The 14,657-nt window shown below is 41.5% G+C and overlaps 1 protein-coding gene across 1 annotated transcript in view; it reads left to right on the top strand.

Moving 5' to 3' along the window:
• The window catches only part of LOC147685315 (uncharacterized), a 37,159-nt gene extending 22,857 nt beyond the window's left edge, over positions 1-14,302 (top strand). The window contains exon 2 of the mRNA XM_086941235.1: positions 8,011-14,302. Coding sequence (XP_086797361.1) covers positions 8,011-8,819 — 809 coding nt within the window. The 3' untranslated portion in view covers positions 8,820-14,302. The remainder of the gene's footprint in view (positions 1-8,010) is intronic.
• The last annotated feature ends 355 nt before the right edge of the window (positions 14,303-14,657 follow it).

Here is a 14,657-nt window from a genome sequence, read left to right as displayed (position 1 = left end):
TAAAAAGCAGTTTTTTCACGAATTCCAAGACATCCCTTCCTCGACAATACGGAGACACCACGTTTGGGGCGATAGGGGAAGTGGCGGAGAGGGGCAGTTTTTGGCAGGCGCATAATTGCATAGGCATGGCAAGGCATAGGTGACATTTTAATTATGCCGGAGTAATTTTGCACTACTTCTTTGAAATTAATTATGCCAGTTCATGTAATTATGAGTAATTTATCAGAAATAGCCTACCAGAGGAAAAATTAATATAGCGAGTGCAAGATGCTGCTGGATGTTACTGTTCGCGTTCTGTTGCATTTAGCGCTATTTACTCAGAGCAGAATACATCCTCAGGTCCATTCTCGACGTGAGATTCATTTTGCACCAGGAGAATAGTACTAAATACTGGGGTACACACCTCAAGCATTTCCAGGTAATCTTCCGCAATTTTGCTGTAATTTTTACATAATTATGCAACAGCAAATTATCTAAGTTACATCCAACCCAACTTTATAGTGGTGTGGAAGCACCAGGTGAGGCAGAACTGTAGAGCCTGAAGCAGTTACCATCCACAGAAAAGTGCCTAGTGGGCATAGTGTTTTCACAAACTGATTCCAACTTTTCCTGGGCATACATTCACACTATAGCCTGACCAACCACTTCAACTAGCCCTCTGTGAACAATGTTTTCAACGGACTTAAGTATAATCGGTTATAGCTGGCAAAAGGGTCGTTTAATTGTACCATTACATTTTGCATCTACGGAGTTTAAATTGCAGCACCATGTATGAAAACCACAAAATGTGCATGAGAAGCAGCATCAGCTCAAATAAAAAATATGCTTTCTGTTAGAGAAACAAAAAAACATTTAACCTTTCTTCACTTACTAGAAAAAAAATCGGCTGAGCAATCTTTGAAGCATTAAAGACACACATACAACTTGATGGTCTAATCTGCCCTCTGCAGCAGTTTCTGTGGCCAGCAAGCTGATCTATTGTACAGATAGTATTATCCATGAATGCATGCACTGTGCCGCCTACTGACAAATGGTATTTGTTTTTATTTATCATTTAATAAAAAAGAATGTATTTTTTTTAAAAAGAGATGATGTAAAATGGGTTAGTATGTTAAGGGAGCATGATGTGGTGGGCCTGTAAGAAACTTGTAAGGCCGATAACACTTATTGGGTGGATGGTTATTCAAGCTTTTTTGAACCTGCACAATCTTCCTCTGCGGGTAGAACTAAGGGTGGTTTACAGACTTTAATTTCTTTAAATGACTCTGGTATATATTGTAAGCTTGACACAAGTTCCCGCAATTGCTTAGCGGTTCAAATGACACCGGCAAATACGCCGATATTACTAACTGTGAATTTCTACAATTTCTTTGACAGAAACTCTGTAAATGATCATTTCTATAGTTTAAAATGTTTTCTAAAGTCATATAAAGTTAAGCAATATAGTCCTTATTCAGTGATAATTTTAGGGGATTTATATATATATTTGTGCCTGAAAGATTGCCATGTCGTTAATTATCTTGGCCTCGAGGTTTGCTCAAATTTGCACTTTGAGCATACAAATCAAGGCGGGTTGCTAGAGGACATTCTGGCTACTCTTGACCTTTTATACCCAAGTGCTAATAATGCCAAGGACTGTATCCCTCTCTTTTAAGGGAAGAAGTGTAAACTCCACAATTGATTATATTTTCATTATGACAAGCTTGTTAACCCATATCGCATCGTACATAGTTAAATAGCCCCCTTTTACGATCATAACACCAGCTAAGGTTGGGTAGGCTGGGGTACTGGGGAAATCTAACTGCCCGGGGTGGGTGGTACTAGAGATAATGTAAAGTTTAAATATCAGGGTCGTAGGCTCAAGTGGTGCAAGCTAGTCCCGGAACAGTTTCTCAATGAGTTATAAGAAATTTCCAGGGACGATATTAGATCTTGGCTAGATAGAGCGAACAAGGATTCTTAATAGTCTATGACCGGATCTGTCAATGGGTGGCTAGCACTCTGACAAAGCCCTCCAGGAAAGACGAGGAGGGGGGCGAGAGGTGGTTTGATCATAATTGCACAGATGCCCACCAAAAGTTGCTTAATGCATTGAAGCAAGTCCCCCAAGATAAGGCTCAACTAGTCATTCATAGGTGAAAAATATAAGCAATCATTAAAAATTCATAAAATAGAAATTTAAAACAAAGCTTGGAATGACCTGCAGTCTGTAGATGTTATCAGAAATAGTACTAGGTTTTGGGAGATTCTCAACTAGCCATTTGCTAACGGGCGAAAGTACCTGCCCATTGGAGTGCACTATACCCGAAGTTCAGTGGTTCAGCTATTTTAAACATATATATGTTGACCAGGTTGATGCGGGCACCTCATCCCCCTTGTTTTTGGATGAGGGAAAATACACCTTGGTTTTTAATGAAGATGAAGTAAGTGAGGCTATAATACAAATAACAAGCAATAAAACCCCCAGGCTTGATGGTGTCCCGGACGATCTTTCTAAGTTAAATGTGAGGCTATGGTCCAAATTAATGGCACATGTTTTTAATGTGGCCTGTTTGCATGGTCTGCCGAAGTCTTGGTCATGATCTATTATTATACCAGTTTTTAAGAAGGGGCAGCGAGAGAATCCACAAAATTATAGGCCCATATCGCTGATTGATTCAGCAGTAAAAAGTAATGGCGAGAGTGATCCTTAAAAAACGAACAGACTAGTTAGATGAGCAAAAGGTTTTTTAGAAACATACTTTTAGTCCCGCAATCAACGCCTTCTTATATCATTCATCAGGAATTGAGTGTTGGTTTTGTATCAGATCTGATTGGTATGGCCCCACTTTTGCACTGGATTACGATTTGGACCAATACAGATCTGGAGCTGAATCGTAAAATCACTCGGGATTTCTTATCTTTAGATAAAGCAAGTGGCATCCCCCGGCTAGCATAAATTAAGAGCTTGACAGTGAAATTAGGGCCACCTGCATTATTTGACTCCCCCTACAGGCTAGTGAGAGAGGTCCTTTTGTGGGTGAAAAACCATTTTTAGGTCTCGCCTGTCGATGCGCATGCGCATCGAGCAAGCGAGACTATGGGGGCTTATCCACTCTTTATCCACTGCAAGGAATCGTGGCGATTCCTTGCAGTGCCCGTGACTTTTAAGCTCAATGCGCATGCGCATTGAGCTTAAAAGCGCGTGCACGTCCGTCTTGTTTTACCCGCTCCGCCCCCTCCCCTTCCCGCCGTGTCGCATTTCTCCTCCCCCCTCCCCTCTCTTCCCTCCGTCTTGTTTGTTTATTTTACCTGCTCCGCCCCCTCCCCTTCCCGCCGTGTCGCATTTCTCCTCCCCCTCCCCTCTCTTCCCTCCGTCTTGTTTGTTTATTTTACCCGCTCCGCCCCCTCCCCTGCCCGCCGTGTCGCATTTTTTTTTAAATCCCCACTTCCCCCCTTTTTGGTTTGGTGTGGGGAATTGTGGCTTGATCTTGTAGGAGATTTCCACCAAATAAATAGGATTGCATCCTTTAAATTCCCCTACCAGGGCCAAAAAACCTCAAAGTCACCATGGAGACTCTAAGAAAAATCACTATTTTTGGAGCCGATTCTCAGGATGTTTTAAGACCATTCCGGACCATTACGGGAACTCATGGGGATGTTGGAATCTAGAATTTATTGGGAATGCCGTAATTTCAACACCTCGTCATAAAGCAAGACAACAGACAGGCGTACAATAACTTTTATAAAAGAAACACTTCTCTAGCTCTGCCCTTTATTATTTTGCCAGTTTTACGGATCCCTATTTGATGATCTGATCCACCTTTGATCATTTCTGCTTGTGAAATATTATTAAATATTTATCGGATTTAAATTTGGTTTGGATTATGAAGCTCTTTCTGTATTTTTGCCTGTCCTTTTTGTAAACAGACACACGTCACAAGCATTTTTCCCTCAGAGGATTACTAAACCAAGAAGGATTTTGAAATGAGAGTGAAGGTAGAGGTTGTGGACGCTATTTTCAGCTCAGGGTCCTTTGCGATTGCAGCGGTTGTCTGCTGTTGCCTGTGTCTGTAATCAAGCTCTCTATTGGCTCGTGCTACCGGCTGCCAGGCTACGCTTGGCCTCTGGTTGTTGCTGGTGTTGGATGCAGCGTGAGGATTACGTTTCACCATCTAACTCCTGGTCGTTATCTCTCTTCTTGTATCTCCGGTCTTCAACCCAAGCTGCTACTAATAAGTTTCACAAAATTTGGGACTGTTTCCTTCATTCTTCATTTTACATATGCTTGTTTAGTGTAGTACACATGCTTACGCAGGATTAGTACTTGGCACCATTGCTCTAATTAGTATTTATTTTGCCTTGCATTATGTTGTAGTTGTTTGCTGGTTTCTTTAATATGTGTGAAATGTAGCCCTGGTTCTGTGTGTTTTTCTGGCTTTGTTTATTTTACCCGCTCCGCCCCCTCCCCTGCCCGCCGTGTCGCATTTCTTTTTAAATCCCCACTTCCCCCCTACCCCCCAGCAATGCCAACACTGACGCCGTGCTCTGCTGCTTGTTTTTTTCTTCCTCACTTCTAGCTGCTGCAATTCCAGTCCAGCAGCCTGGGCGACGGAGGGAGGATTTGCAAGCAGAGCTGCTCCCATTTGCAATCAATTTCCGTAGAATTTGCCAATGATTTAAATGCTTACTTTTTTCCGCATTTTTGTTAGCACAGAGCTGTGGCATTATCGAACCGCCGTCGATCTCTTTCTGCTTACTGAATTTGCCAATGATTTAAATGCTTATTTTTTCCGCATTTTTGTTAGCACAGAGCTGTGGCATTATCGAACCGGCGTCGATCTCTTTCTGCTTACTCAACAAGGCGCACTGTTGACAAACACTGATGAGCCAACTGGTTTAACGAGGATAGCGATGTTGGCCACCCCTCACCCTCACTCACCCTCACCCTCACTCACCCTCAACCCCTCACCCTCACTCACCCTCAACCCCTCACCCTCAACCCCTCACCCTCACTCACCCTCACTCACCCTCAACCCCTCGCCCTCACTCACCCTCACTCACCCTCAACCCCTCACTCACCCTCACCCTCACTCACCCTCCCTCACCCTCACTCACCCTCAACCCCTCACCCTCACTCACCCTCACTCACCCTCAACCCCTCACCCTCACTCACCCTCAACCCCTCACCCTCACTCACCCTCAACCCCTCACTCACCCTCACCCTCACTCACCCTCAACCCCTCACCCTCACTCACCCTCAACCCCTCCCCCTCACCCTCACTCACCCTCACTCACTCACCCTCAACCCCTCACCCTCAACCCCTCACCCTCAACCCCTCACCCTCACTCGCCCTCACCCTCAGTCACCCTCAACCCCTCACCCTCACTCACCCTCAACCCCTCACCCTCACTCACCCTCAACCCCTCCCCCTCAACCCCTCACCCTCACTCACCCTCAACCCCTCACCCTCACTCACCCTCAACCCCTCACCCTCAACCCCTCACCCTCAACCCCTCACCCTCAACCCCTCACCCTCACTCACCCTCACTCACCCTCACTCACCCTCAACCCCTCACCCTCACTCACCCTCACCCTCAACCCCTCAAACTCACCCTCACTCACCCTCACTCACCCTCAACCCCTCACCCACCCTCACCCTCACTCACCCTGACCATCACTCACCCTCAACCCCTCACTCACACTCAACCCCTCACTCACCCTCACTCTCACTCATCCTCATTCACCCTCAACCCCTCACCCTCACTCACCCTCACTCACCCTCACTCACCCTCAACCCCTCACCCTCACTCACCCTCACCCTCACTCACCCTCAACCCCTCACCCTCAACCCCTCACCCTCAACCCCTCACTCACCCTCACTCTCACTCATCCTCACTCACCCTCAACCCCTCACCCTCACTCACCCTCACTCACCCTCACCCTCAACCCCTCACCCTCACTCACTCACCCTCAACCCCTCACCCTCAACCCCTCACTCACCCTCACTCTCACTCATCCTCACTCAACCACCCTCAACCTCACTCACCCTCAACCCCTCACCCTCACTCACCCTCAACCCCTCACCCTCACTCACTCACCCTCAACCATTCACCCTCAAACCCTCACCCTCACTCACCCACCCTCAACCCCTCACCCTCACTCACCCTCAACCCCTCACCCTCACTCACTCACCCTCACTCACCCTCAACCCCTCCCCCTCGACCCCTCCCCCTCAAACCCTCACCCTCACCCTCACTCACCCTCCCTCACCCTCAACCCCTCACCCTCAAACCCTCACTCACCCTCAACCCCTCACCCTCAACCCCTCACTCACCCTCAACCCCTCACCCTCACTCACCCTCACCCTCACTCACCCTCAACCCCTCACCCTCAACCCCTCACTCACCCTCACTCTCACTCACCCTCACTCAGCCTCAACTACTCCCCCTCACCCTCACTCACCCAAAACCCCTCACCCTCACTCACCCTCACCCTCACTCACCCTCAACACCTCACCCTCAACCTCAACCCCTCACCCTCACTCACCCTCACCCTCACTCACCCTCAACCCCTCACTCACCCTCACTCACCCTCACTCACCCTCACCCTCACTCACCCTCACCCTCACACAGTGCAATAGTTCTCAGACCATTTCAGTTAGAGCTTTTAGAAATGTTTATGGCTTTTTTTATTTGTAATACTTTAGCATTGGCTACAGGAAACAAAAATGCTAAACATTTACAAAAAAAAACCATAAACAATTCTAAAAGCACTAACTCTAATGGTGCGAGACCTATTGCATTTCCAATGCTTGTTTATGTATAATGCAAGTAGAGAGAGAGAGAGAGAGCTCCTGAAACCCACAGTACGAGCACTTACTCTATTAAAAACATCCAGCATTAGAACTGTACCTACATAAAATTACAAAGCCCTACCAGCGCTTCCTTTTAACAAGATTTGGATTTAACCTTTTGCACTTTATTTTGGGAGAACCAGAGGGGTTGTGTAAGATGGAAGATTTGGACCTTTTGTCTTGTGATCATTACTCCACCCAGAACACTTTGCACTTTATAATGTTTTGCGACAATTATCATCATATTCGCATAACGCTTTTTAATACCAATATTGGAAAATAAAGGTTTTATGCAGGCTAGGCCTGCATTAATATATTTACAGATGTTAAATAACTCATAGGTGTGTTTTAATAATGCCAGCTTTTTAGTTGCTGCGGCTAGAGAAAGGAAAAAAAGGTGTTTCTGAAGATGTTTTGAGTTAGTTCTTAAACCGTAATGATGGCTAATGATTTTATTTTGAGTTTTTTAGTATATAGGACCACGTTTTAAAAGAAATATGTAGATATACGACCCTTTGTAATGACAGCATGATTTTTATTCTGATGTTTTTGGGGCTTAAGATTATGTGCCAAATGAAATACGTGTATGTTTTTAATGGTTCTACGATTTTATGTAGTATACTTTTATGGTTTTAAAATTAAACAAATAAAGTGATTTTGACTGACTGACTGAATGCACACCATGGTTCATGGAGGTATAAGGCTTGGGGAAAGTGTGTTTCACATGCAAAAATAAAAAAAGGTGCAAAAACATATTTCTGTCATGTATACTCACAGTGGGTTCCAGAGCTGGGAAAATCGATTTGAGTGGTTTGCGTGGTGGGTAGACGTTTGCATAGAAATCTGTGACTTACATAGATTTCGGAGCATACTCGTTTTGGGTATTGTGATGGACAAGAATTATGTAAATCTATACACATCACATATATTACTCTACTGTGAAATCCACCCTAACTTTGAAATTTCACTCAAATCCATTACAGTCTGGTCAAGAGTATTTCCCTGTTCAACTGCTTTAAACCAATTTTCTTTCTCAAAAGAGCTTGAGGGAAGTAATAGAGGAAATTAATCTAATGACCTGTAACTTCAGATAGTAAGAAATAAATTCTTTGCTTGCTTTTTGCTTAAGTCCTAAATGTTTTATTTATTTGATTGTTTCCTTATTTTTTTGCAGTTTACCAATCAAAGAATGGCTTTATTATGAATGAAGATCTCTATAGATGCAGAGTCTGTGAAGAGAGTTTCACTTATAAATCACATCTTCTAATCCATCAGAGAGTTCACGCCAGAGAGAGATGTTTTTCTTGCACAGAGTGTGAGAAGAACTTTTCAAGAAAGGATAAACTTCTTTCCCATCAGAAAATACACACCTCGGAGGCACTTTTTCCATGCAAAGACTGTGAGAAGAACTTTGCTCAAAAGGATAAACTTGTCATCCATCAGAGAGTCCACACTAAGGAGAGACCCTTTCTGTGCACAGAATGTAAGAAGAATTTTTCTCGAAAGGATAAACTTCTCATTCATCAGAGAATTCACACCAGAGAGAGACCCTATCCCTGCACGGAGTGTGAGAAGGATTTTTCTCGAAAGGATAAACTTGACATCCACATGAGAATTCATACCCAAGAGCGACCCTTTCCCTGCCACGAGTGTGGAAAGACATTTTCCAGAAAAGATAATCTTCGTATCCATCAGAGAATTCATTCTAATGAGAGACTCTTCCCCTGCAAGCAGTGTGAGAAGGCCTTTTCCCGAAAGGATAAACTTCTTATCCACCAGAGAATTCACACCAGAGAAAAGCCCTTTCCATGTGGAGAGTGTGAGAAGAAATTTTCCAGAAAGGATAAACTTCACACTCACCAGAAAATCCACAACAGAGACAAACTATTTCACTGCATAGATGGAGACGGCTTGACTCGGAACGCCTGGGAAGAGACCTGCAGGCTTCTTCTGCCATCTGTGAGCAGGCCCACTCTTGTCTGAATGCTACTTAGCAATGGTTTCCACATCTTCTATAACTTCAGCCGAGAATATTTTGAAAGGGAGGTGCTGAGCACTGAGGTGTTCAGCAGTACTACTACACTTTCCTTTTGAGAAAAACGGGAATGTGCAAATTCATGCCAATTGAAAACATGTTCCTGGATTCCAAGAAATTGCAAATTATGTTGCTTCTAATGAATATGGCCAGAATAATCATTGCTTAATCATTTATTTCCAACAGTGAATTGCTACACCTACTCAAATAAGTGTCAATCAATAGATGCTTCTAATTAATTCATTTCTAAGACTAATGGTATAACTGATTGCATGTCTCAAATATTGCATAGTTTAGTTGTCTCAGGGCTTGAGTGTGAATTGTGAAGAAATCTATGAGGAGATGCTGAATGACCAGATTAGAGATAAAGCCCAGAATCTCTGCATGGAATTCTAGCAATTAGGATTTCAACCCATTGGAAATAGCGGCAGACCGGGATTTAACCAGGTACAATTCCACACAGTATTCTTGATTCCAGGGTATTTAACAGCAAATATTTACCACCCGCTTTGAGCAAGTACTAAATATCTGCAAGGACTCCTGTTTAGGGCAGTGAAGAGAAGGGTTGGATGGAGGAGGGTAGAGCAGAATCTTTCCTGGTAGATTTAAATGTTACATGCCAACCCCCATGCCTTTGCTGAGGGTTGGTTTGAGACTGGTGCAGACTGCTCTGTTTCAATGTGATTTTACTGGCCAGTAATGTCTGGTCCGGTGTTCCCACAAACAGGAAATCTGGAAGTGGGAACAGTGCCCGCTTATATCTATGCTGAGCATAATTCCGAACAAGAATTCTGCTCCACACAATTTGTAATCTTGACGTTAGTCTATAGATTCAATGATCGTATTTATCAGTTGGCCTCATATAATTTCTTGCAGCTCATGTTTCTAAGTGAATGTGCCCATCAGCTGACTGCCAAATAATTCACCACTAAAGCTTTTGACATAAATTATTATGCCCTTCCATCAATCTTTTAATTTTCATTGCTAAAACTATTGAGTCAAATGAGGCTTGCAAAAAACCAAGTCAAAAATCATTCATTGCCTACTCTGTTGTCCCTGTGTTTGGGTCCCTTATGGGTTTTTGACTTATTGAATTTGTAAAATTGGATTAATTGTGCCCATTATTCAGTTTCATTGTAGATCACTGCCGTGACTCTTTAAACAACTGATTTGTGCTGCTTGTTTGATATCTTAATAAGCATGACAAATTCTTGAAATCAAAATGATCTTTGTTCATTAATTCATCCTACAGTAAATGCATGGTAAGTCTGTTTAAGTGAATGATACATACCCATCAGTTGATCAGTCAATACTTCATTGCCGAGACCATCAAGATGAACAATTTGTGTTTATTTATTCCCTCATAATCCTTGGTTTAAATATGAGCTGTAGGGTTGAATTCTCTAATTGACCCCTCAATTCATTGGTAAGCAGAGCCTTTTGATCTCAGTAATTTGAGTCGGTCTGGTACCTCAACAGCTCGATTCTAAGCATATTGACCTTCAGTATTTCTTCCCATCTGGTCACTCCACATGAGTCCACTACTATGATTGTTGATTCAATGGATGTGCTCATCTATTGATTTTCCAGGAGTCCTTTGGCAAAACCACAACATCATAACCGTTGTTCTCCTTATCTGATCCTTCTATGTACGTATGAGGACTTTTATAGTGCAACGTCACCAAGGTACTGCCATGCAGCCGAACCACAACATACCCATTCTGCCTCTCACTGGGACCTGCACCTCCATTTCACAAATACAGTCTAAAGTTCTTATCACGGCTTAAATACTATGCCTACTAATTTGCAGGCTATCACTAGCTTAACAAACTAATCACATAAGTAACACTGTGGCCCACCACCTTGAAATCAGTAAACGTCTGAGCACAGTGACTCAACTATGCGTATTTAGGATGTGCTCTTCACTTCCAGCGTGGAGGTGAAACCCATTATAACAAAGCTAAAATCACACCTTGTTATTCATGATCTGTGTTACCTGATAAAGTCGCAATTCACACCTGCATGCCATTCAAATCATGATCAGGTCAATGGGTCCAGCTTTGTATGTATGGTGATAAAAACGAGAATAATGGATGTTAATGTTAATGTTATAAGGAACTTATAAAGTGTACGTACACCAAGAGGTTTCATGGAGTGTCAGTCCTCCAATTATTAAATCTCAGAACCTTATAATTTTGTTCAAAGTCAATAGCCTGGTAATTTGGCTAGGCAGGTACTATGCCCCTAAAGTGTGAGTAAAAACTGTTACAAGTGCCCCTCACCGTGAACTAAGACATGCCATCTTTATATGGCAGGCCACAACAGGCAGCTGTAACCTTAAACCTAATATAATTCCTAAAAGTAATCAGTCCTTCTCTTTACTATTGGCATTTTCTTATTTTGTGAGGACATTGTTTCTAAAACAATTTGAATATGTAATACAGTTTTTATTATATATGTCCTCTATAGATGTGTGGCATTAGCAGATTAATCCAGCCTTTGTACTATTGGTAGTATCATTTAAGAAATAAGTCGGTGACCCTTCTTTATGTTTCCTTTCACAACGAGTGTATTATGTCTAATTCAAGGCAATGGCTTTGCAAAATGTCAAAACTGTTACCAGTGATCAGTTGACAAGAAGTTTAAAGGGAAACAAAACCTGTATTTTTCCTAGGTGAGGCAAATAAATCAAAAGGTACCAGATCACCGAGAAGACGGTCAGGACCAAAACAATTTTTGGAGCACCTGCAGTGCAAACCATCACTGGCTGGCATAAACATATTCACTGTTCTCTTTTGTATGATCACTGGGGACACTGATCAGTTATTTGCATTTGCATATGACAGAAGTAGCGGAGCAGTGAGAATCAAATGTTCCCTTCCTGCAGGAGCCCTTGTGTTAGACGCAGCGACTACCAACAAAAGAATGCCATAAGGAACAGTTCCTCTCTGTGCCCCTCTTTTTCGAGAATTACATGAAAGTACATTTAAGCACATTTTTATTTAGTCTTCAGCAAAATAAGCATTGGCCAATTAGCACAAGGCAAATCCATCATTCGGTCGGGCATATCTCCAAAATGTGGCTTTTGGAAAAAAAATGTTATCCACCTGAGCAAGATTGACTTTTTAAGGCTATTGCCCACCTGCAGTGGGTCTTTGGAAAAGTTGGAACATGATCTTATCCAATCTGAACACTACACCAAACTAAAATCTGCTATCTCTTTGACATCTGATTAGACTATAATTTTGGATTTACTTTGCAGAAATTCAGAAAAAAGATTTTAATTACGTGTTTGTGTGGGGAGAAAGGTATTGGGTTGGGGAGCTCAAACGTTTTGTTGGGTCAGCAGAAGTAATATACATATTTTACAAATAAATATATTAAACTTTGAGACTTGAAATAATCTTTCATCAGATATTATTTAACTAAATTAGCAAAACAAGCAGCTGAGTCGTTTTTGGGTGGGGCTTAGGTTGAAGGATTTGAAGCTGTAATGAAATGAGGGTAGATAAGAGAGTCTTGGCTTGCTCATTTGAATATTCCACTGAAACAAAATAAGACTTACTGAATGTCATGTTAGCTTATGTAGTAGTACAATCTGTTGTCAGATGTGGAAGTCTGGGATCAATGCAATCTTAATTCCTCAAAAGCCTAATTCATGTAATCAAATAGAATGTTTTAATGTTCCCTGTGTCAGGTATGTCACTCATAATTGCTTTATATTGTTTTATAAGATTATGTCAAATAAATACATTAAACTATGTTCTCCATTGGGTGGAAAATGGATCTGAACATGATTTGTTCATGTGTCTTGTACATAGGCTTGTCTGCAATGTGCTGCGATGAATGGTCAAATACAAAATATATGAATTTTGTTTAATTGCTGGAGTTGTTGGTTATATTATTTCGACAATGAGAGGTCTAGAATTTTTTTTCAACTTGTTGGTGGTAGGGAATTTTTGATTCACTGTTTTGTTTCTTTGGTAGCATAGTTTGCAGATCTTAATTATAGTTAGCAATATACTTAATGTTGTTTTATTTGTGAAGGGAAGTGGCGCACAATCTATTACTTTTCTTTCCTTGCATTCCAGTGCGTTCTATTTCTCTGTCAGCGAGAGTAACATTAATGAGTAAATTCATTGCAAATTGACAAATGACGTTTTTAGGCATTTCAGAACAGATTTTGGATTTTTGCATAACATGGGTGTAGATTTGGCTTGGAGGAAACAAAATCATATTTTTCAAATACTGATGTATGTCCATGAAATCTAGATAAAGAAGTTCTTATATGGTCATGCTGTCTTAGATACAAAGGGTCTGTGAATGGAACTTTAAATACATTCATGTTAAGGTCGGAGTCAAGTGTTCTGAATAGGTAGATATTAAAATAGACCTCAAAATACACCAGTAAGTCTCTCAGGCTGGTTGTAATGAAACATATTATCTTTATAATGGTAACGTGCTAGTGGTTGATAGTGTTTTGGTTGGTTCAAGGAATGTTATTAATGCAGTCATTAAAAGATTGGAATATTATTGCCATTTTTGTCACAGGTGTCACCGTGACCTGCAGAACATGCTTGTAAATGAAAACGAAATTACTGTGTCGGAGAATTAATACAGCAAACTTTAGTTAACTGCCTTATGCAAAATGTTTCTCTCTTTCCTTTAATGTAGGAGATTGCGGGACACATCAGTAATATATATGCGGGCAGTGTTGGTGTAAACTGTCCTGTTGCACATGGTGATATGTACGACTTTAGAGAGTTCTTTTTTATGTGTTGTAATTTGTGCAGGAAGTCCTCTCTGCCTGAATAAAGCTGTGTTTGTAATATGATTGTATGGACTTAACACATTTTACAATTCCAGGTGGTTTGGAGTCGTATGACCATCGCAGAGAATAGTCTTCAACACTATGTTGGTCTAGAGAAAAAAATACGCTGTTTTGGTGATTACACATTTTATTAGACAAATGTTAACTTTATATAAATGTTACAAATATATGCATCTGTTTTTGGGAACGTAGCTGTTCATCCCTCTGACGTAATGAAAGTTAATTTGAAATATTATGCAGTTTACATCATCAAAAGAAGGAGGGGGATAGGAGGAAGTAAAAGTGATACTTTAGAGTTTCATTTTGACCGTGGAACAGGCACAGGAGCATGAAAATGTGTTTGTGTGAGTGAAAAAAATAATATTATCCGATAGTTGTTGACACGTTTGCAAGTACAACCTTCCTGCCTCCTGGCTTGGAGAAGAACATCTTTCCAAATACAAAACCAAGACATTTTTAATAAAAGAAAGAACATTTTTAACCATTGTTTACCTCTTTTTCAATTTCTACTTTCTTTTTCTTATGAACTGTTAGCCACCCAAAGTGACTCATGCTTGGCAAAAGCGCTACTTCTGTTCAATAAAGTTTTATTCACTTTTACCTGCCTTGTTTATTGTGTCTGTTTACTTCATACCATGTTTTCACTGTCTTGCAGCATACACCCCACTCCAAATGAAATTGTTTTTGAAGATCATTTGGTAAAAGATGAATTAATACCAGTGCTCCGAAAAGACTTCTCTTAGGAACCTAATGCCTGGATTAACGGTGTCGCATTTTGCTGTGTTTTCCTGACAGGGGTTCATTGCATTTAAACTAGATTATGTGCCTGTAATCTACCTACATACACCAGAAAAAATATATTTTAAAAAATCGAAACCTCTGAACGGCTCCACATGACCTAATAGAGACAACATCCTTGCAGTTTGCAAGAGGAATGCTTAAGACTATCAGTGGC

This window comes from Lissotriton vulgaris, chromosome 10, assembly GCF_964263255.1.
Source record: "Lissotriton vulgaris chromosome 10, aLisVul1.2, whole genome shotgun sequence".
In the NCBI taxonomy this organism is placed as follows: Eukaryota; Metazoa; Chordata; class Amphibia; order Caudata; family Salamandridae; genus Lissotriton; species Lissotriton vulgaris.
The sequence above is the reverse complement of the archived record's forward strand: the minus strand, read 5'-3'. Positions and strand labels throughout refer to the sequence as shown.